The sequence below is a fragment of the Ciconia boyciana genome, chromosome 3 (assembly GCF_034638445.1).
Source record: "Ciconia boyciana chromosome 3, ASM3463844v1, whole genome shotgun sequence".
Lineage (NCBI taxonomy): Eukaryota > Metazoa > Chordata > Aves > Ciconiiformes > Ciconiidae > Ciconia > Ciconia boyciana.
In genome coordinates this window covers 119,905,707-119,927,750 of record NC_132936.1, presented here as the reverse complement: position 1 = coordinate 119,927,750, position 22,044 = coordinate 119,905,707, and the positions used below count along the sequence as shown (strand labels likewise).

At 40.1% G+C, this 22,044-nt stretch overlaps 1 protein-coding gene across 3 annotated transcripts in view; it reads right to left on the bottom strand.

Annotated features, from left to right (window-relative positions):
• Positions 1-22,044, bottom strand: part of KIF16B (kinesin family member 16B) — a 147,783-nt gene that overhangs the window by 2,027 nt on the left and 123,712 nt on the right. For all 3 annotated transcript variants that reach the window (XM_072857417.1, XM_072857419.1, XM_072857420.1), the window contains 3 exons: positions 20,254-20,337; positions 3,617-4,565; positions 1,915-2,112 (listed from right to left, as the gene is read on the bottom strand). In XM_072857417.1, coding sequence (XP_072713518.1) covers positions 4,407-4,565; positions 20,254-20,337 — 243 coding nt within the window. In that variant the 3' untranslated portion in view covers positions 1,915-2,112; positions 3,617-4,406. The remainder of the gene's footprint in view (positions 1-1,914; positions 2,113-3,616; positions 4,566-20,253; positions 20,338-22,044) is intronic.

Genomic DNA, 22,044 nt, shown 5'->3' with positions numbered 1-22,044 from the left:
ATAGTCCTGATACAGAAGTTAAGGTTTTGCTTAAGGACTTCGCTGATGTGAAGCCCACAAGCCCAATTACAAGGCACTTTGTAAAAAACTGTACGAGCCCTGGAGATGACTTTCACAATGTTTTTGAAAATGCCAATATTTTAAAATAAAATTCACGGAGAATTTTAGAGCCTGAGGATATCCTTACAGAAATGTAGTTTGAACGTCTTGAAAATGGCTAAGAATTTCAATATGCATCTCAGCTTCTATTGGAAACTTCTTATGAAGTCTGGGTTTAAAGACTGTAGGTGCACTTGTGCAAAGCATTTGACACTGTCCCACACAACATCCTCATCTCTATATTGGAGAGACATGGATTTGATGGATGGACCACTTGGTAGATAAGGAATTGGCTGGATGGTTGCAATCAAAGAGTTGCGGTCAACGGCTTGATGTCCAAGTGACCAGTGACGACTGGTGTTCCTCAGGGGTCAGTACTGGGACCAGCACTGTCTAACATCTTTGTCAGCAACATGGACAGCGGGATTGAGTGCACCCTCAGCAAGTTTGCCAACACCACCAAGCTGTGTGGTGCAGTCAATACGCTGGAGGGAAGGGATGCCATCCAGAGGGACCTTGACAGGCTTGAGGTGGGCCTGTGCGAACCTCATGAAGTTCAACAAGGCCAAGTACAAGGTCCTGCATATGGGTCGGGGCAATACCAAGCACAGATACAGGCTGGGCGGAGAATGGATTGAGAGCAGCCCTACAGAGAAGGACCTGGGGGTGTTGGTTGACGAGAAGCTCGACGTGACCTGGCAATGTGTGCTTCCAGCCCAGAAAGCCAACTGTATCCTGGGCTGCATCAAAAGCAGCGTGACCAGCTGGCTGAGGGAGGCGATTCTCCCCCTCTGCTCCACTCTCGTGAGACCCCACCTGGAGTACTGCGTTCAGCTCTGGGGCCCCCAACATAAGGAGGACATGGGACATGGACTTGCTGGAGCGAGAGGGCCACGAAGATAATCAGAGGGCTGGAGCACCTCTCCTATGAAGACAGGCTGAGAGAGTTGGGGTTGTGCAGCCTGGAGAAGGCTCCGGGGAGACCTTATAGCAGCCTTCCAGTACCTGGAGGGGGCCTACAAGGAAGCTGGAGAGGGACTTTTTACAAGGGCATGTAGTGATAGGACAAGGGGTAATGGCTTTAAACTGAAAGAGGGTAGATTTAGATTGGATATAAGGAAGAAATTCTTCACTATGAGGGCGGTGAGGCACTGGAACAGGTTGCCCAGGGAAGTTGTGGATGCCCCATCCCTTGAAGTGTTCAAGGCCAGGTTGGATGGGGCTTTGAGCAACCTGGTCTAGTGGAAGGTGTCCCTGCCCATGGCAGGGGGGGTGGAACTAGATGATCTTTAAGGTCCCTTCCAACCCAAATCATTCTATGATCCTATGATCATATTTTTACTGAAGAAATTATTAAAAGATGCCTCTTAGTCTAGCCTGAGCTTGCAATCATTGATTAAACTCTGGGTACCATTGAAGGATAGATAAGAAGGTGGGAAAAGCTGGTAGCCAGGGGTTGTGGTCCTAATTGCATGCTTACACTTGCATTTCTGTAGCTTTTAACTTGATGACATTTTAAATTGAATGATTAATCGGCCTTTACTTTGTTATTTGCAACATACACATTTAATGCTGCAGGCCAGATAAACTAGCCAACATAAATTAGCTACCTTATTGGCAGGTTTATACCACTAGAGCATCTGGTCCTCCCTGAATTAATTTGTACTGTAGACAGGAACCAAGTACAATTCTTCTTTTAAATTCATGTGAAAAATATAAATATTCAGATTTTTCACTCGACTTAACTCTCTGTCTAGTTGTGTTTTTCTTAAACAGGTTCTCCAAATCCGAAGTGACACGAAGCATGGGACTTACCACTGGGAGTCCTGCGCACTCAACCCTTCTTGCAGACTCGCATTTGCCGTGCGGCATGACAGTCTCGCTCATCAGGCTCTGCGCTGCTTGCCATGGGAAAGTGCTTGGCACCGCTGGGTTTTTTTCAGGTAGAAAATCTGCAGAAACTGGGTTTGTGCAGCAGATAAAGCAGCTTGCCATTTCTTGGCCTGACAGGTCCTTTCATAGAAGTGGCACACAGGAAATAATGCTTTACAGTTATGTAAAATTCATTTTTCAAAACTCTTAAGCATTAATTCTTTATCACATTGCATTGCAATGAGGCAGGAGGAGGAGCAGGCCAAGGGAGAAGGAGAAACAGAAAAGACTTTCTGGTTTTGAAGTGAGATTTAGGGTCAAAGTTCCCCATGAAAACCAGCAATACCATGCCCAGTTTCTGCCTCTGATGCACTCGTATGGGTCAGGAGGGTAAATACAGCCAAGTGAAGTTACCAATCTTCCATTAACGTATGCAGCAACATCAAACTCCAGTTACTCAGCTCACCGTAGGAATCCAGCAAGCACCCAACCTCCACTTTCTGATTCGGGAAGCACGAGCAAAGCCAAACAGCAGGGTGAAGAAGGAAGGGAGGACACGGCCTCGTGGTCGTGGTCAGGGGGATGATACATGCACAGAAAGGCCCTGGGAGAGATCGGAGAGGTGCAATACAAGCACAGGGCACGGTAAGGATCACGAGGTCAGGTCCCTGGGGGTGACGAAGCGCAGGTGAAGTTAGCACTCGAGTGCAGAAGTGCACAAGGGAGACTGGGAATGGCTGGGACATGGTGCAAAACCACTTTGGGAATCAACAGGTTTGATTGGAATGCTTAGCTTGAAAACCTGGCTCCCAACTGAAGATACTAAGATGCCTAAGTCAGATAGAGTCAGATACAGCCAGACATATCCAAAGACATTAAAGTCTACCCTGCTGATAATAGGGCTCCGGTGGTTTAGAATTTTTACCCTAACTTTTGTTTTCACTGAAATGAATTAAAAAAAAAAAAAAAGAAAATACTCTAAAAATTTAAATTATCCATTCTAATACTTTTTTTTCTTTTTTTTCTTCCCCCCCAATTAGAAATGCTTATTGTAGCAGGCTAGGCTTAGTAATGGAACCCAATTATCTTTATACATCATATTAAATGTAAAACATGACTGTTCCTATAATTTAGGTCATGAAATAAAAATGTCACCAGTGTTGTTACTTTAAGTTTTAATAATAATTTTCTACAACATTAAATAGTTTGACTACCAAGACCTACCCATGGTCAATGATGGCAACTCACAAATAATGCTTCACATTCCTAACAAATGGCACACAAAACTTACCTTTCATTATGCATTTTAATAACTGGAAGTTGTTCAATTCTGATTTTTATACAGCCAATTACACACTAACATGTACACGTACTACTACATTCCAGTCACAGTGTATACACATTTTTGGATCCGCAGCAATATGAGTTCTACCTGTATATACATGTGCAAGTCTGAACGAGTCCTGAGTAGTTTTAAAGTACTATTAGTCAAATCCTGTAAATTTTAACTGATGCAAATAAAAACCTCAGATTTTACAGTGTTATGCTATTGTGAAGAAGCTATTTTTCAAAAAAAGAAATATAGCACTTTGCATTAGCTTTATGCATAGCTATGAGCTCTGTACAGTGCACAGTATCCACTTACAGTCTGGGTAATTAGAAAAGCTGAAAAGATGCTGACCACATTCTTCGGTAACTATTGCTTTCTCTGCTTCTTAATTAATGGCGAGTGATTCGTTCTGCTTCAAAACAATCAAGTGTGGAAGACTTATACAGGGTTTAAATTATATTATTTCTGCTGCATATATTTTTGTAAACATTCAAGTTACCCAGGCCCTTTAATTCTTCTGAGGAAAGCTATACAATTATACAGTCAAATAGTTAAAATGTGTGTCTGGGAGGGAAAAAAAAACCCCAAACAACAGTGGAGTATGAGCATTACCTTAAATGCCACAGTATGCTATAAGGAAACTAAAGAGGAAGTGTTCTTTAAGGAACAGCTTGGACAGAAACCGAAAGGCTGCTCAGAAACCCTCTGTCAGCATGACACACCGCCACAGTAAACACGAGATGCTCTCGCACCACCAGAACAAATTGTCTGAGCAACTGGGAAGGAAGCACTCCCACTAAGGAGCGGATCCAAACACAGCATGAGAGTCAGAATCTTTGTACAGTATTAACAGAGCAACTTACACAAAAATGGCTGTATATCCCATGCCAGGAAAATGCAGGCACTAATATGAGAACTGGTAAAGGCCAAAGGCTAGCGTTGAGGCGTAGCTGTCTTTAACTGGAGTCGTTTTGATACAATTTCCCAGGTATGAAGGAAGATACCTTTTTTTTTTTCTCTCCCCCCAACCCATTTCTCTTGCACCACAAAAGTGAAGGCACCACTCCGACTGTGCTCCTCTGGCAGAAGGGTCCTGGCCCAGAAGTTAGCTGGTCCCGTGGCTGCTATAGTCAAAAACGCCTTTCCTGAAGAAGGGTGAGAATTCACAGATGGTGTGTTTTGACAGAGTTAGCCCCACTTTATCAATGTGCAGAGGAGATGATGGAGATTGCAGCATTGCAGAGAAAAAGCTCCTGAGGTATTTCTGTGGAACAAAATGCAAAATGTCATAAGGTTTACTTGATCAAATTGATTACGACCACTTTGAAGAATTAAATGAACAGTGGTATAAAAAAAAGGAACAAGATCTCCATGGACTGTGAAAAGTCCTTTTAATAACCATCAGCATTTAAATCCATCCATAAAACATGTCTACTGAAATGTCTGTATTAAGCTCAGGAAAAGCAGAAAAGAAATATTTTCCACTTTCTTCCCCTGCCAAGCTTATTAACTGTTTTATTCCTGTGCTTGTGTGATGCTTTCTGGTTTCTTCTGTAGTCATGTAATGCTTTCTGCTAATCATGACCTGCTAATACTGCCGTCTAGCATTACCAAACACTATAGCAGGTGCAAACCTCAAATCCATTCTGCATGAATTTCACTACATATGGACACAAAAGGCCTTCAGAAATCTTTCCCTCATCAAGCCTCCACAATCCGTGCATCAAAAAGGATTTGTTTTGATCAAGGCCATCTGCACAAAGATTGCACGACTTCTATATTATCTCAGAACCTACCAGCATCTTTTCACTGAGCTGCCCTCTAAATTTCATGGTTTTTTAAGTCTTACACATTCCCCTTCCCAAAAGTTAGTATTTGCCAACCGCCGTGCGACTTGCGTACATTTGTACCTAGAGGAATTGTGGCAAGATGTACATTAACACAAAGTTAGTTTTCACAAACCTGATAGGGTTTCCTTCACATATGGGTTGAATTATTACAGTCATTTAGCATGATTTAATAAGTCATATTTATAACTTTTGAATGAAACACAGTAGGTAAAATGTTGATCAGACAGGTGCTAAAGAAGTACCCATTGTCTACCAAATAGTTGTAAGGCAAATCTTATATAGAACACTGGGATAAACTCCTTTGCTCTGCTACAGACTGACCACAGAAGAAGATAACTTGAGAAATTATTCTCTAATCTTGCATTCAGTGGGAAATATATCCGCAAGACAGAGCAGCACAATCTCCTCGGAAGAACACAAGGTTTATTTATTTGAATACAGCAGCTTTTGGGCCATGGAAGTGGTTTGGTCAGGAAGTAGTCCTAATTATCCACACTCTTCTCAAGGAGAATTCCTCCATACTATAACAACCTGTTATCTATTTAAGAGTCTTTGAAACCGGCTGTATTAATATCACAGAAAGCAGGATAACAACAAACAAACAAAAAAAAGCAGCTGGCACATAAGCTATTCTCTTGGCAGGACTGGTGAATTTTCTTTTTTATTCAGATCTCCCACAGGTTGTATTAATGTTCATAAAAAAAAATTTCATTACAGAAATGTCTCCAAGATGAATTCCAACAGACCAAGAGGTAATTTAAAGTGAGCAACAGATGTCACATCAACTTTTGTCATAATTAGTTCAAAAAGTAGGGCCCTTTAAAAAAAGTCCCAATCCAGTAATGCCTGAAGGATGAATATGGTAGAAAATCAAATGTAAAACATGGCATCCTGTTAGAGTTTTAGCACTGTGCTGAAAAGTTACTGCAGTAATTCCAGTTTATGGCTACTGAAGGCTCAAAGGTACCAAAATATCTCACCAGAGACGTTACAAGACCTATTGTGTTCACCTTGGTACGTATAGCCAGATAATTGACTGTCATGCCTTTCCTGTAGACCCATTACTCATCGTTTTGGCATGATAGCTCTAACGACAGAGTAAAAAAAAAATCCCTCTGCTATAAGCATGTACTTATCTGACAGGGAAACACCAGGAACAGCAGGTATACTTATTTTCCCAGATCCGCGCACTAGAGTTGCTTAGAGAATATCACAGATTCTTTGAACATAAAAAAGATCCTTGGGAAAATGGCAACAAGCAGACTCTACCAGATTATGATGGAATTCATTCTGTATGAAGGTTTCCAGCCATATGGCTTGGCATTATGTGATCTTTAACAACCACCTCCGAGCAAATTAGCCCTCTTTTAAATCCCAGATCTGCATTTGCCCTTGTTTGCAATGCTGTTGTGTTAGCATAGCACAGAGCTGATGTGCCCTTGACACAAAGAAGCTGTTGCTTCAATGAAATAAAGGCTGCTCTGCCCAGATATGCTGACTAGGAGTTAAGTCCCATAGTGAGGGAAACAGTGATTGATGGCAGAAGTGTTTGCTCACACCACAAGCATATGCCTTGATTAAAGAGCTGTGGCTAGGCAGTAAGGGGGAAGGTTGCTCTGTCCTGTTGGCTGCATTGGGGACAACGAAGTGGGAGAAAGCGGTAGGAGAAAAGGAAGAGTGCTCCTTACCGGTGCATGGAAAGATGCTTCCTAAATTCAGATGGGACAGGGAGAGGATGAGGGTCACAGCAAGCTGGGAGAGTGGCAGGAGCACGCCAACACCAAGTGCCAGATGACAGAAAGAAAAATTTCTTAGAGATCCAAAAATTTCTTAGAGACTCAGCATGGACTTCGTTGCAACCCAGGAAGCCACTGCAAGCTGCTGGAGTGGGAGCAAGGCAAGATGAAAGGATCTCCTCTGTCAGCACTCAGTGGGCAGGGGAAGAGTTGTTTTCAAAGCTTTTATATTAAATCCTTTTCCAGCAGCAGATATGATTTTCCTCTCTATTTACAGAATAATGTTAATTTGGGCTGAGTTAAAACTAGGTAGGAAGCACTCTGGTATCTTTTGATGTCCCTTAAAAAAAAATTTCTTAGCAAACACTGGCAAGCTCAGGGTGCCTTCAGAGTGTCTAAATTTTATACAAATCAGCGCTGTGACTTCCTACCAGCATTTCACCGATAGCATCTAAATCATTGCCCCTAGTATGCAAAGCACTACATTATAGCAATCCTGCTTTTGCTAGGTTTGCATGATTACCTTGGAAAGACAAAACCAGATAGCTGCTACAAATATTCAAAAAGGCTTGGTTTTATTACTCATTTTCATTTGTTAGCCTTTCAAAACTCTAGCCATTTGTTCTGGATTATTTAGTCTGGTAATCAGCGTTCTTCCAAATGCACTTATGAGTTTCATTTCACTAATAGTGTTCAACTTGCTACATTGCTGGAAAAGATCCTAATTATAAATTTGTCAACATCTCAATGTGAGGGCACAGGACCCTGGCACTGTAACAGGGATAACTGTAACATAGGTAACTTACACACCGATTGTGTTGGTTGCTCAGTCTAAACACACATTCAGGAACACTGGTTCAGAGAATGGAAATACTCTTGGCATGTACAAAACTCTTAAAGGTTGAAAGCCAGGTTAAAAAAAATCCAAAACAGGAAAAGCAGTGGTTTTGCTTTTAAGTTTAACTTAAAATTTTTTGACAGCCATACCTGCAAGTTTTAACTTTGTATTCCAAGTGTTTGCAAAGGAAACAAGACTGGAGAAAGTGTTGTGAGGCCCAAAGGTTTTTCTTTACTTACTACTTTGAGTAGCTTTCCCTCCCTTTTAATTATGGGAATAGCAAAATGGCCACCATTTTAAAAGCTTATTAAGAATCATATTAATAGGGTTCACCTTTTTAGCAGTAGGCCAGCATTCATCTTGTGCTCAATCCATCAGCACTGCAAAGTCATCCTAATGATTTTTGCACTACTTTGTGATGTGGGGACCTCATAATTTTATACATTTTAATATAAATCCATAACTTAATTTAAAGTTCTTAAAGTTATTACAATCAAAAAGCTTTCTGGAATGTGAAAGTGTTCTTATCATCCTTTCAATTGTGGCATATTAAAGAGGAATTCAGTTCAATGACAGTGTTCTCATAATCCATTACAAACAGCGACAGCCTCAGAGACCAATAGCAGAGCTTAGCAAGAATTGGATTTTTCATTAAACTTTAGTGTGTTTAAAAACTCATCAACTCTGGCACTTCCAGAAAGTGAAGAAACTTTGAACTTTCTGTCTCCTAGTGCTGTTTCTAGCAATTTCCTCAAAAAAGTCAGCATTTTAAATTCTTTAAATGTAACACTTTACAATTAGCATAATAGATATCACCTGTTAATATTTGACAGAGCTGAAAGCACCACAAACTTTAATAAGATAAACCTTACAAGGCTTTGGGGATTTTTGAAACAATAGCCTCTCTTCTTTGAAACAATCCCCCCTTTCAAAAGCTACACATCAAGGTGACAGTCAAAAGCTTTACCACAAGGTCAGAGAAGGTCACCAGTGGCAGAGGCAGGACTAATTAACTTGCTCATCTAACTTCTAGCATTGGCTCCTCTCTCCCTTTAATATAGACGCTAGTTTCTCCCAGCATCAATCACATAATTATTCTGTTGACTAGTGTTAAGTGCTGCAAGCTTTAAATCAAACCTTGATTTGAATTATTCATAGAGCAAAGCATATGCAGGTATCAACAGCTGTTTTCTATAGGATAGGAATCTGATTACAAAAAAGGGAGACATATTAAAGCATATTCCTTGACTCTGAAAAACCACATTATGCTGCAATGAGATATTTGCAAAGTAAGATCTTCCCAAGGAAGGCTCTAGCCCAAAACAAGCCGACAGGAACATGCGTCACTTCCAATCTGTGACCGCAATAATAAGGATCTGCTTAGAAGACAACGCATGCAAAGGGAGCCTGCTGTAATGCAGAAATGGGAGTGCATCTCCTGCCTTTGTCTCCTAGAAAGAAATTGTTGGGCATATGCAAAGAAAAACGTACATTGGGGGATCCTTTCCCAAATTAACCAACTTTCTCTATTTTGGACCTTTCCATTGGTGTCTTAAAGAGAAAGAAAACATTACTTCCAGGGTGGTTTTTCAAATACAAAACGCTACAGAAACAGCAGCTATCATCACTAACTACAGCCTCTACTACAAAAAAAAGCCTGGCTTAAACAGCACTGACAGAAGATGGTGTCCCACAGAGACTTCAGGCTGGCAAAGGGTCCTGTCTGGGGTGATGCTATATACAGAATCCAAACAGAAGAGATTGTACATCTTCCCAAGAAAAACAGGATTCAAACTTCTCATTGGATCTGCTTCTTCCATGGCTTGTTTTTCTTTTCTTACTGGCAAAAGTCAGAGAGAATTAACAGGGAGGTAAGCTATGGGTGCAGCCTGTGATACCAGAGGGAGAGTGCAGAAGACAGGAACCCTTAGGAAAAGGGCTGTAAGCTAAGCCAGCTCCTTCTCATTCAAGACACAGACCACATATCAAACACCACACAGGACTGGATTATCTGGGTCAGGTGTGGAGGACAAGGAAAGCCACTAGCCAGATTATAAGAAGTTTCTTTATGAACTGATTTCCAAGGGATCAGGTTGTCTTATGCCAAATACCCCAACATCACACAGCAAGGGGTATTCAAGCTGCCCAAACCAAGGTGTTTTCAGTAGTCCCAGCAGGCTCCTCCTGTGGTCTGCAAGGATAGCTCAGCCCTCCAGGTCACGATTCGGTTCACCACAGTTAAGCTTCTGCCCTGTGCCTGCCGCTGAAACCATCTCCCCTTCCCTTGGGGACCACCTGAGGCTAAACTGGCTAACTAGGAGTACTTGCCAGCATAACACTCTGATAGGTGTCTCAAAGTAGTTTCAGATCCATTTCTGGATTTATTAAATTTGAGCAAGCAGGCAAAGAACTGGCAGATAGCAAGAATATAAAATATGAGGTGACATTGCATTGGAGTACAGCAGCTCGAAAGGATGGGGGACCGTACACAGACTATGACTAATATCTTCACCTCCAGCCATTCAAGATTAGGATCGACTCACCAGATATAACTAGCTCAGAAACATTTTGGTCTTCTGTGGGGTTTTCTTTTTCTTTTTTTTTTAAATAAAGAAAACATGAGGCTTCAATTCTTTTTCCCCAACACCTGAACATATATTGCAAGATATCATAAAGCAGTTCTGGGTAAAATATGTGAGCAGGACAGCATGTGATATTCAATACGTCAAGTGATATTTCAGGCCCTTCAGGAAGTACCTAATGTCACCTCTGGATCCGTACACATTTATCTTCTGCACACACCCTTAGGTCATTACGTGCAGCTGTGATTTCATAGCGATGAGAAAAAGACTTACTGCCTGGGAGACTACCCGGTGCCTGAAGGATCTCATTTCTGGGAAAAATTTGGAGAGAAAGCTTCTAAAATTATGACATGATCACCTGGGCCGATATCTTTTGCAGGAAGACCAGGATGGCTGGGTTCTCCTGACAAAAACTATGGGTTTTGACAGTAGACATTGTCAAAGTTGTGCAAAGCTTCCTTGAGGAGTCAGAGGTAGCAAATGCCTCCAGAACCTATCTATCCCATAGGTACCAGAGACCTTGCTCTAGTTGCAGACAACTTGCATGAGTACAGAGAGATTTTTCAAGACAAAAGAGAGAGATTCACACATGTTTGAAAATGACAAGTGACCACTGCGTTAGTCATAATATTAAAGGGGGGGGGGGGGTATTTGCTTCAGAATGGCAGACATGAATTAGGCTCAGGGCTGGATTAACTGGCTTCACATTACACAAGCCAAGAATAAAGGATTGACTTGTTTTAATCAAACCCTTCCTGTTCACTTTGATTAGGCCTAATCAGAAGCAAGGCTGTTTACAGATAATGCCTAGTAGTCACTGAGAGAGAAAAAAAAAAAGTTTTTAAAAAAAAAAATAAATCAAGAACTTCCCAATCAGTATCACCTTACCCTGTGTTTGCATGTCTTATACCTCTGCGTACAACTCCACCCCCCACACCAATGATTTCCATCCAAAAAAAATTTCTATATATAGATTCTACGTATAATTCTACAGCCATGCACAAGGCACATCACCAGCTCTCCCAAAGCACACCTATGTTAAACTTCCAGCTGTCTTACTGACCAGCTTTGCCTGCACGAATGTCCTCCTGCCAACGGAGGAAAGCCAGCCTGGCACCACAGGAACCAGTAGTGCTGGGGATGCAGCAGCCAGGCACGGCTTCAGGGGGAGCAGAGCGTTTGCTGCAGGGTCCAGCTGCCTGTGCCATAGGCTGGCAACGATTCCTAAGAAACCAGGATTTATGGGTTTCCCTTGGCACAAATAATATGAGTATGGCAAATTATGCTAGGTTGTTGTTTTCTTTTTTTTTTTTTTTTAAATATACTAGCAAATATCTTGCCAATTTGACTGTGATACACATATGTAAACTCTTAACTTGTTAGACTGAACTTCCCTGCTCAGAAGATAGATAGGAGGAGATGAGATTGAAAGCTCCTACCAAAAACGTAATATAGCTCTTTCGTTAGTGCACAGATTTACCTATATAGCTCCCAAATGTTAACATGGCTGTAAATGCTGGATCTATAAAACCAGAATTTTGCTCTGATAGCAAAGAATTTAGCTTTTGCTTTTGTTGGAGCTACAAAACTGAACTATGGAGACTTGTGTTCTTGTCACTGCAGTGGCACTAACACTGCGGCAGGCTGTGTTGGTGGTGGACTTAACCCAAAGCAGAGAGAGAAGCACCAGTACCATACACACCACTCCTTCGGGCATGTTTAGAGGTATCTAAATGACTTTGGAACTAAATGGGTAAGAATCAAGCTCTTTAAGCAGCTAAGTTCCATTAAAAAAACCCAGAACTTACATTTTTAGCCCCTTGGGAAACTCTCCCTATGTTTTTATGCACAGCATAATGCAGATTCCTTGAATCAGGGTTAGTTTCCTCCACAGCTATACAGGTGAAAGCAGATTTCACCACCACGTCTCCAGAAGTGTTTGAGTGCCACTAAAATTTAATTTTACCCAGAGCGGTACTGAAATTTACTTGAATTCATACACCTTTTTGAATTTTCGTAATGTACAAGCATTCTGAAAGATGCCAGTTATGATTCAAGGTGAAATTGCTCTCCTAGGTTTTCAAAATCCAAACTATTCATTATAGCTATTTAGAGCATTTTTCTGTGCAAGTCTAATGGCATGAGCACATTATGTTGAATTACTATTATGCCGCATCAATTGAATTAACTTCTGAAGTCAGTCTACATCCCAAATTACAATCTTATTCTGCCTGAAATTCATTTAAAATCCACAGGACTTAATATTTCTTACAACACCTGCATGCTAAAAGCTTATATTCATTGGCTTTAAGTAGCTCCAATGAAAACTGAATTGTAAGCTGGCGGGAACAACAAAAAAAAAAAAGGCAGCAAGGGCTATGATTTACAGGTGCTCTATCAGTGTGAGTCATCTTTTGGAAATGAACTGCCATACTAAAAAAGATCAAAACAGACCTGACTAGTGAAGGAAACCAATCTTTCCTCCAGAGCACAAGTCAAAACAAGTCCTGTCAAAATCTATTCCAGAAAGAACAACAACAGGATTGAATTTACCCCGCATCCCTGGGCCAGTCACGACAGCATGTCGTCTGCTGGAGTGACCTTGGCAAATAGCTATCAGAGCACTTGACATGCATCACCCTCTACTTCCTTTGGTGAGGTCAGATGCTGCAGGATGACTGATACACTTGCTTTGAAAAGGGATGGCACCAAGTTCAACCCAGCGTCCTTGGTCGAGCGCTCCCTTTATTCATCTGCTCACATCTGAACGTGTAGAGCCATTATTGGAGACCAATAAAGGTACACAACTTCAAAACTTGATTTGTAGGAGGATGTTGGGAAATTTATTCTGAACTGACAGCAAAAGACATTATGATGTGGAGCTAATTTAGAGTTCAAACTATATGCTGTCACATATTCTGAACTTACTAAATTATGATAAACATACCTCCTTATTTTCTGATACTCTGAAATCTCTAAAAAGGAAAGAAAAAAGGTCTCTGAATTGCACGTCCTATTTAATTCTTTGGTTGTAATGGAGATAAACATTTTATCACAAAAGGTCCAGTTTTTGAGGTAGGGATCTGAAGTTATACATCTAAAGAAACACCAAAATTATTGTAAAGGGGTATGTATATTATGTAAAGTTACCTCTAGCAAACTCTGCAAAACGGTTTCAGACCTGATCTTGAATAAGGCAATGCGTTTGAGCAAATGAGACCAAGGGGCTGTTTACACTCCCTGTTCCTTTTGTACCCAGTAGCCTGTTGGACTGGAGCTTAAAATTAACTCATCCAGAAAATGATCCCAGGCTTTCACTCCTTCTGAACTACCATCTTTCTCTTCTACTGCTATTATAAGAATAACGTCTTGCATTTGCTGTGGACCTGGCTGAGAGGTATTTAATCTACGGTATTTAATCAAAGTAACTTTTTATTGGTATAGGATCAACTGCTGACATACACAAAGTCCCAATTTCAACTTATTTGTACCTAGAGACTGTAATCAATAAGTAAAATTAATTTTTTTAATTCACTTTTTGAAGCCAACATGCCTCACATGAGAAGCAGCACCACCCAAAACCAGATGAAATGCTTCACGGCTGCGAGCTGCTACAACTCCTCTTTGAGGGCTGCCACTTCAAAGAAGAAAAGCCACATGCCTTGGGCAGCCCCAATGATGCACTGAAGGCTGGGAACCTGACATGTGAAGTTGCTCTCAGACAGCTAACTGCAAAGTTTTACTCTCTGCAGGCAAGGCAAGACTTTAGTGTTGTTGCTGAAAAGCAGTTATTTTGGGGGTTAACATTTTTAAACAGTTACTAGAGATTATGAGAGGCACTTAGTGCAGGCTAACTGTACCTAATCTATAAAATTATCCTTGACATGGATTTCATATAATTGATATTCACAATAAGGCCCAACCACACACGCTCTTCTCTTGTCTTTGTGGATGCATCTATGCTCTTTCCTCCCGTGCTCCCGTTGCATCCCTATTCCTCTAGGGGGAAATTAAAACCATCACTCCAAGATGTTGCATTCTGTAGTTCAGACTATGGGTATGAAACAATCTTCTCTAGGATTATCAAACACTGACATTTCCAGCGGTTCGCTTTTGCACTAGCAGTCGTATCTGGTGTGCATTCATGTCTGTAACAAAAGGAAAAGCTTCCTTTTATCTTTCAATGATTATCAAATGTATTCTGAATGCTTTCTGTAGTCCTTCTCATTGAGATGCTTCTACGAACAGTATTTACAACCACGCTGTCAGAGGCAAACATTCAATCTGCAAGAGCCAGGCTGGTGAGCAGCTGGCTTTAAAGCTCTTAAAAAGCTTTGGTATTAGGGATGTTGTTGTAAGCTGATACTGGAGTCTAATAATTTCCTTTTAATAATCACTTTGAACTGACACATAATCAGTAGCTTTGAAAGGTCTTTGTGACTGGCGTCAGAGTCAGGAAAAATCAAACAGAAATGGTAACTCTGACTCCACTTGACAGAGCTTTTGCACTAGAAATACCAGTTCACCTGTAACTAGCATGAAGCAGGTTGTCTCAGTTAAACAGATTAAGGGATGGGGCTGTGAAACAAAGGCTGGTGGGATGTACTCATGAAGTTCATACTGAATAGTCAGATGATGAATCATCTAAAATATCATTAAAATGTTTCTGCCCTCACAACTTCAAGGAAAACCTCAAGAAATGAGGTCTCAGACAGACTCAAACATTCTGTTTGCCCAAATTTGTCGACAAATACTTTGAGATTTTTTTTTTCTCAGATGTTTCTTTTGTTGGTTGCCACCGAGGTGTTAATTCTGAAACTAATAATACATTTAACTAACAGGATTGAATTTAAGTTCAAGGAAACATTATTCCATGTTTTCCTTAAGAACCAGATCCTTGGAGCCATGCAAAACCAGCAGAATCTCACTTTTAAAGAGGAAAGCTGGAGTGGCTAGCTATAGAGCCCTATTAAAAAAAAAAGAAAAAAACAAAAAAAAAACCCACAACTACCTAGAAATTTTCAACTTCAAAGGAACTCAAGTGAGAATACAAACTGAAAACAAAACAAAGCATTTGGCTTCTAAGTTAAAGAATCTTATTTTGGAAGCTTAATTTTGACTGTAGGGAACAGCAATATTTCAGTCAGTTCAGTGTCTATGATGCTTTCCCTAGCCAGTTCTACAGATTCAAGAGCAAAATTGAATTATGCAGTTCATACAAGATTTATTTCTGCCTCTCGCATTAACACGTATCATTGAAAACCTCATCAGACGACATCAGGAAGTGAGGAGGTTAAGGACAATTGTATTATTAATTTTAAATAAATTGAGCGTGTCTATCTTTTAAAGAGGTTCAAAGTACCAAGAAAAGAGAATAGCAGAGACAACGCCAGGAAGATGTATGTGCTCCTACAAAACCTGAAGTAGGCTCATTTTACCATACTGTTACAGGTTGGCTTGCTGTCATCCCCTGAGCTCTGGAAGTGGCAGCAAAAGGAAACACACGACTCCTACCGACCGTTGAACTGTCTGTCGGTGGGTCCCCAATCGTGGATTTTGCTCGTTCCCCTTTGCTGTCCACAAACAAACCTGAGGAAATGCAGCAGTGGCAACAGGGAATGGGAAATAGGGAACAGAGACAAGGAGACAGGCTGAGGCTTGGGGGAGTTTTTACTTTCCTTTAAGCAACAACCTGCTGGGATTTTTGTCAGCATAACAATTGGTTTTTTCCTAAGCAAGCTGGTGACAGCAAGAGTAGAAAAGAAAGCCTAGTGGGTCCATGGCTGCAAGGCTTCTGACCAAGGAGTCAAGAATCACGACTCGATCTGCTATGTCAGCTTAGACAGTTACTCGTGCCCAGTTTTTCTGGCTGCACAATGGCAAAATGAGGCTAACAATAATCATAATCATCTTCATTACTACAACAAAGCATGAGTCCAGGAGAAGAAGAAAAATAATGAGGGGAATGATGTGATACAGAAATGTAGTATCCAAAGAAGCTGGAATTTCAGGAAAACTTCTTTTTATTGTCATCCCCAGCTCTAGCAACTCACCAAGGAATAAAAGATATTCTGCAGTTAAAACAGGAACAGACACATTCACTGAATCACATATCTCTTGTGACATGTGTTTCCTTTACAAAGTTTTTGCTTAAAAAAATTAAAAAAAGGAATATACATAATTTCTTTTCATTTAAAAAAAAAAGGATCCTATACTCTTATCTACTGATTTCTAATTGCATGAAAGGATAGATACACACTAAATTCTATTCATTAACTTTAATCAAAAGAATTCTTGGCTGTTTCATTTAAGGTGGATTTAATCAAGCAAGGTTGGCTCTGAAGTGAAATTACAGTTTTTAGACTGCAGAACAATTAATTTAGAGTTTTGCCCTGCAACAGGTCCCTAATGAAATACTAAATTAATAGATTGCAATACGGCATTTCAGATAGGTAATTTTAAATACAATTTAGGTGTTTTCTCTTAAGATGTATAGGCAAAACCTTTGTGCAAATTTGCATGTTATTCTTCCAAACCTCAGTGGAAATGTAAGATATTGGTCAAAAGGCTATATTATACCAACAAACACCAAAGCAAAAGTGTTTACTCTGCAGCTACGTATCACACTAGAGATCAAAGACTACTTCTCCAAAATATACACATAATGTGCTTTCCTACCAACAATGTATTGTGAAGCTTTTGGTTATTAAGCATTTGTACCAGCTAGGATAAATAAAGAAACTTCATGTTTTACATAAACTTTGCATTTTTTTGCGGTTTTAAATCACAATCCTCATAATTTGGGGCGCTCCGGAGTCTTTTATCCCAAGTAATTTAATCTCCTTTATGATGAAATATGCTCACTTCTAATCTCAAGCTGAAATAAGGTAACTCTACATGACAATCTTAAAACAAAACAAACCCTACAGCCAACCCTCCTGATGCTCGTTGCCTTGAAAGGTACCTCAAAACCCCCTGCTGTCCTCAGCACTTCTACTGTGGCGAGAGTCCGAGAGGTGATCTGTAGTAAAAACCAAACTCTTCCTAAACCATCCCACAAAGGATGTTTTGGATGAATCTTTTGATAATTAGGCACAAGGAAAGTTTCCCTGACTAAAGCCGAAGTGAGTCAATAAAATAACAGTTTAGATATCTGCACTAGAACCAGCTCTCTGATTGTTGTACGATTAGTTAATTGGAAGAGTAGTTTTGCTCCTACAATAACTCCCAAACTATCTTCTTCATTTTCCCAGATCAGATTGAGAGCTGATATTTAGTTTTGATGTAAAGAAAAAGAGCCTGCAAGGCCATTTCAGTAACCAACTGCTAATTCCAGCAAATACTCTAGTCAGGCTGTTTGACTGATATGACAGCGTAAGTTGTCTTACCCCTCGCACAGGTACACGTTGGAGTTTGAATGTTAATTTGTTATATGCATACTTAGAAAAAAATGTAAATTAAAAAAAGAAACTGCTGTTGCTCAGAGATGACCTGTGGAAAGCACTGGACTAGCCAAAGTTGTACTATCCCACTTCAATCCAAAAAGTTCAGGAAAAACAATGTGAAGTCACAGCCCATTCAAGATGTATAAATACCTAATGTAAAAACTGGAAGAGCAGAGTAATTTCTTTGTCATCCACCACCGGCATGACAGCTCTACTAATGATCTTACAATACAGAATATTTATTCAGAACACTTATCAGACTGATATTTGTCAAGCTGTCACCTATTTTAGTCAACAAAGTCAGCTCAGATGTCACATAAGAATATACATTTTTCTTGGCCTGAAAGTTGTGCTTTGCTTTTTCTAAAAATGCTGTATTAGCTCATTAGCTCTTGACTGACTATGTGGAACAATCAAATAAGCTTTTACACCATACTACAGCTATAGCAACGTATCACCTGCAAGGCTTGAAAGAGATTGCAAAAGGTTTTCAGCAAATCAAGGTACAGGATCAGCTACGAAAGCCAACTGAGTACAAGCCATGTTTCTGCTTGTTACCAGGGTCTAATGCCTTCACCTTTTACCAGATCAAATTTCCATGGGAGAAATGCGCTATGGTCAAAAGGCCAAGCAACCACGTCCCTTACAGAGGCAATTCACCCATTTACTACTTTCCAGTTAGCCCACTAAAGTGTGCTCAGGGTTCATACCAGATTGAAAGCCACGTGGCAGTACCAGCCAGTATTTTAAATAGAAGTGGTGCCTGTACCATCTTCCACTATCGCACTTTCTCTGCCTGCCAAATACTTTCCCAGTATAACTCAAGATGTGCTTTGAGTCTTCAAAGCGTTATGTGACTTTGGAAACCATCACTACTTAGGTGGTTTCTCCCACTCTTCACCAAGGAGGCTGCAGCTATGTTAGCTGAAACTCTCCAGCTGTTGGCAAACCCAGAGCAAACTGCTGCAAAATATATAGTGAAAAATACCATGATTAGAGATCCAGACATAAGGGAGTTTTGACCTGCTTGTTGCATCAAATTCCTCATGGCAAGGATGGTAACGGTTGTTTGGCTCCTTGTCCTCTTTATCTAACTCTCCCTTAGCCACCGGGGATCTTCAGTGTCCCCAACACTGCGTGATTTGTCAGGATTATCGAGTGGCATGACCAAGTGTACTATTTGGCATACGGCAAAACATACTCATGTGAATGGTGGTCATATATTATTACTATCACATTTGCAAAATATATAGGTAATAAGTTTTAATGACTTAATTTAGTTAAAATAGATACAATTTAACTTTAGGCTAAAAACTGGCTATATAGAGAGCTGTTAAGTATTATATGACCATGACCACACAGCAGTTTTAACATTTAGAAACATTACAATAAAATCTGTTAGTAAATCAATGAAAGGTCAGAAAGATTAAGGGATTAAATTTCTTACTGGTACAAAAATATGCAAATTGAGTACTAGACTCTAATGTGGCCATGCCTTTATGCCCTCTATAGAGGACATGAAATAAAAAACAGATTACATTTTGTGCTACATGTAAGACAGCCTCATATCAAAAGTCAGTGGGAGGATGTTTTGTTTGTAGATCAAAGAAAAGATGAAGTACGTAGAAAAAATTGAAAAAATGCAAGAAAATATTCCAGTTGGAAGCAATCTACTTTTATATTAATTTCTCTAAAGCTCTACTTAATGCTACTTTAGCTCTACAAAGAATATAATTCTTAATGACTTGCATGATCAGGTAATCCCCATGTGGCTACAATATAGTTGCGGGGTGTATGGTTTAGTCTTTGTTCATGCCTCTTCTTCCTTCCCAAAACCCCACCTCCTGCCCCTGGGCTGCAATAACACATGCATTAACATAGAAATATAAAGACCTGATGTGTGATAGGAGTCAAAATTATGCCATCCACATTGCACTGCAGAAGCAGATAAAAACCTAAACCCTCATAAACTCAGTAACCTTGTCCACAACAAAATTAGTTTTTAAAAACTAATTGAAAGAAAAAAATACATCCAGAAAGCTGGGTTACAAAATAAAGCTCAAAGATGCCTAAATATTGCTTTCCTTCTGTCATGAGATATTTGGATATAGCAACTATGAAAAAATAGTAAATCTTCAGCTAACAAATTGCATTTAAAGTAGCAATATTTTTTTTTAATCTTGTCTTGCACAGAGACCATCTGTCTACATTGAACACTTACCTCACCCACAACCTTTCCCCCTTAAATAAATGCACCTCCTATGAATATCTCTAAAGAGATGCTTTTTTCCCTAGACTAGGATTAATTTTTTTTTTTTAAGGCATGTTTCATTACTTTGCAATCTACTGCTGCCATCTCCTGTGTTAAATGAGGCAGCAAGTAACTTCATACTTACAAGCAGGCTATTTAACTTTGACCATATGGGAATAGTTTCTGTTGGTCAAGCAGAGAGTACTCCACCTAAATACATCACAGAAGCCTGTTAAAAAGTTGGCATTACCTCTAAGTGACTCCGTCGTTCTGCAATCACCCGTTCATCCTTGTTTCCAAAGAGCTTCTTTGGAGGGAATTCTAAAGTGGCAAGCTGGAAGACATTAAAGGATGAATCAGCATCAGAAGTGACAAGCTCAAATGCGAAAATTCTCTTTAAACTACGAAGCAAGTGAGAAGAAGAAAATGCCAAATATTCATGAGCTACACTATATGCTATTAGCAAAAATCACATTACACATTTCTACTGACGTTACTGCGATCTGGTCTGTAGTACTGCTAAGATAACAACACATTTTGTCATAAATGAGTGACAGAAAGCAAATTTAGGAATTAGAATGCCACCGTTTGCCCACATAAAGGTTACCAAGTTGCAAACTGAATCTGATGTGATAGCACCAACTAAGAAGTAAGAAAAAATCTCTTCAGGAATTCCGTGTGTCTTAAAAGATTGCATTCAGTCTCTTAAAAACTGTGGTCTCCAACGGTACTGCTGTGTAATTTGTTTGTCTTTTCTTATGTTGTATCATAAATGTAAGATCATCGGATCTAAGAACTATCACTGAAGTTATGCTGTGGAAGATGGCACTACTGGACTCCAGCTGACACCCGAGCCAGACCTGAGGGACCTTTCGTTGTGCCTTGAACTACGACTTCTTCCTTCACAGCGGGGACAGGCTAAGAGCATGACCTACGCTATGATGGCAGCTAGGATGATGGGAAGTGGGATGTCTTGAGCTGTAACTCAACTGTAGCTCAACCACATTCAAATGTGTGTCCATGCTGGAAGGTGATAGCTTTAATTTCTGAAGAGAACCCGTATGAGCAGGCAAAATCCCATTTATCACAATGAAAATGAAAACAAGGCAGCAGCACAACTCCTAAAAACAACTATTCAGATCTGTCCTTTTAGGAGTTCTTCCACAGAGGTGTTCAAAGCTATCTTCTCATTTCTTTTTCATCCTGTAGGAACTGTGGCGAGCTACACTGGTAAGGGAGAGAGCGAGGGAACCATCTTCCTTTCTTGTATACCAACAAATAAAATGCTTGAACAAATTCCAGCCAGCTATATCTGTAAAACACACAAAAGACTCAAGAGTTGGTAACAAGTACCAATGAACTTGGTCTGCTAAGCCACTGCTGCTGGGAACGATGCAAAAGAAAGCAAGTCCTCTCCACACAGTTTGTGTTTGCACTTGAAGACACATCAAAACCAATTTCCTCCTAGCTCTCACTGTATGAGACAGAAACATGCAACCTCCCATTGGCATTGCTGGAGTTGTTTTGCAGGAGAAAGCCCTGTGTAAAAATGCCTCCTGCATTAATTCCCCTGCCTATTCAATACTATTGAACTAATAAACAAGATGCATCATTTTCTAGTATATCAGCATATACAGGACTGTAGAGAATTTATGGCTGGTTACAAGGAGCAGCAATGTACTGAATTAAATTAGGAGCTTCATTATTAATGCTGAATGTAAGCATCTTTAAAATACAGAGGAATTCTGCAATACAAATAATTTACTCCCACTCTCTAGTTCAACTCCAACTTGGATAATTTTAAAGAAATGCCTAGACATCTTCAAATGAGTGATATAAATTGATGTGGGGCACCAGAGGAGATGGAAGAGATGTCTACTCTGCATCAGTCTCACCAGCACGCCCCAATTATATTCCTCAAATTTCTCCAACCATATTCTTTTCAGTGTGCCCGCTTCTTCATGTTGGCAGGACAAGCAGTACGCAACCAAACAGCATCCTATAATTACGTCCTTGGGACTTATTTTCACTGCATTACTCA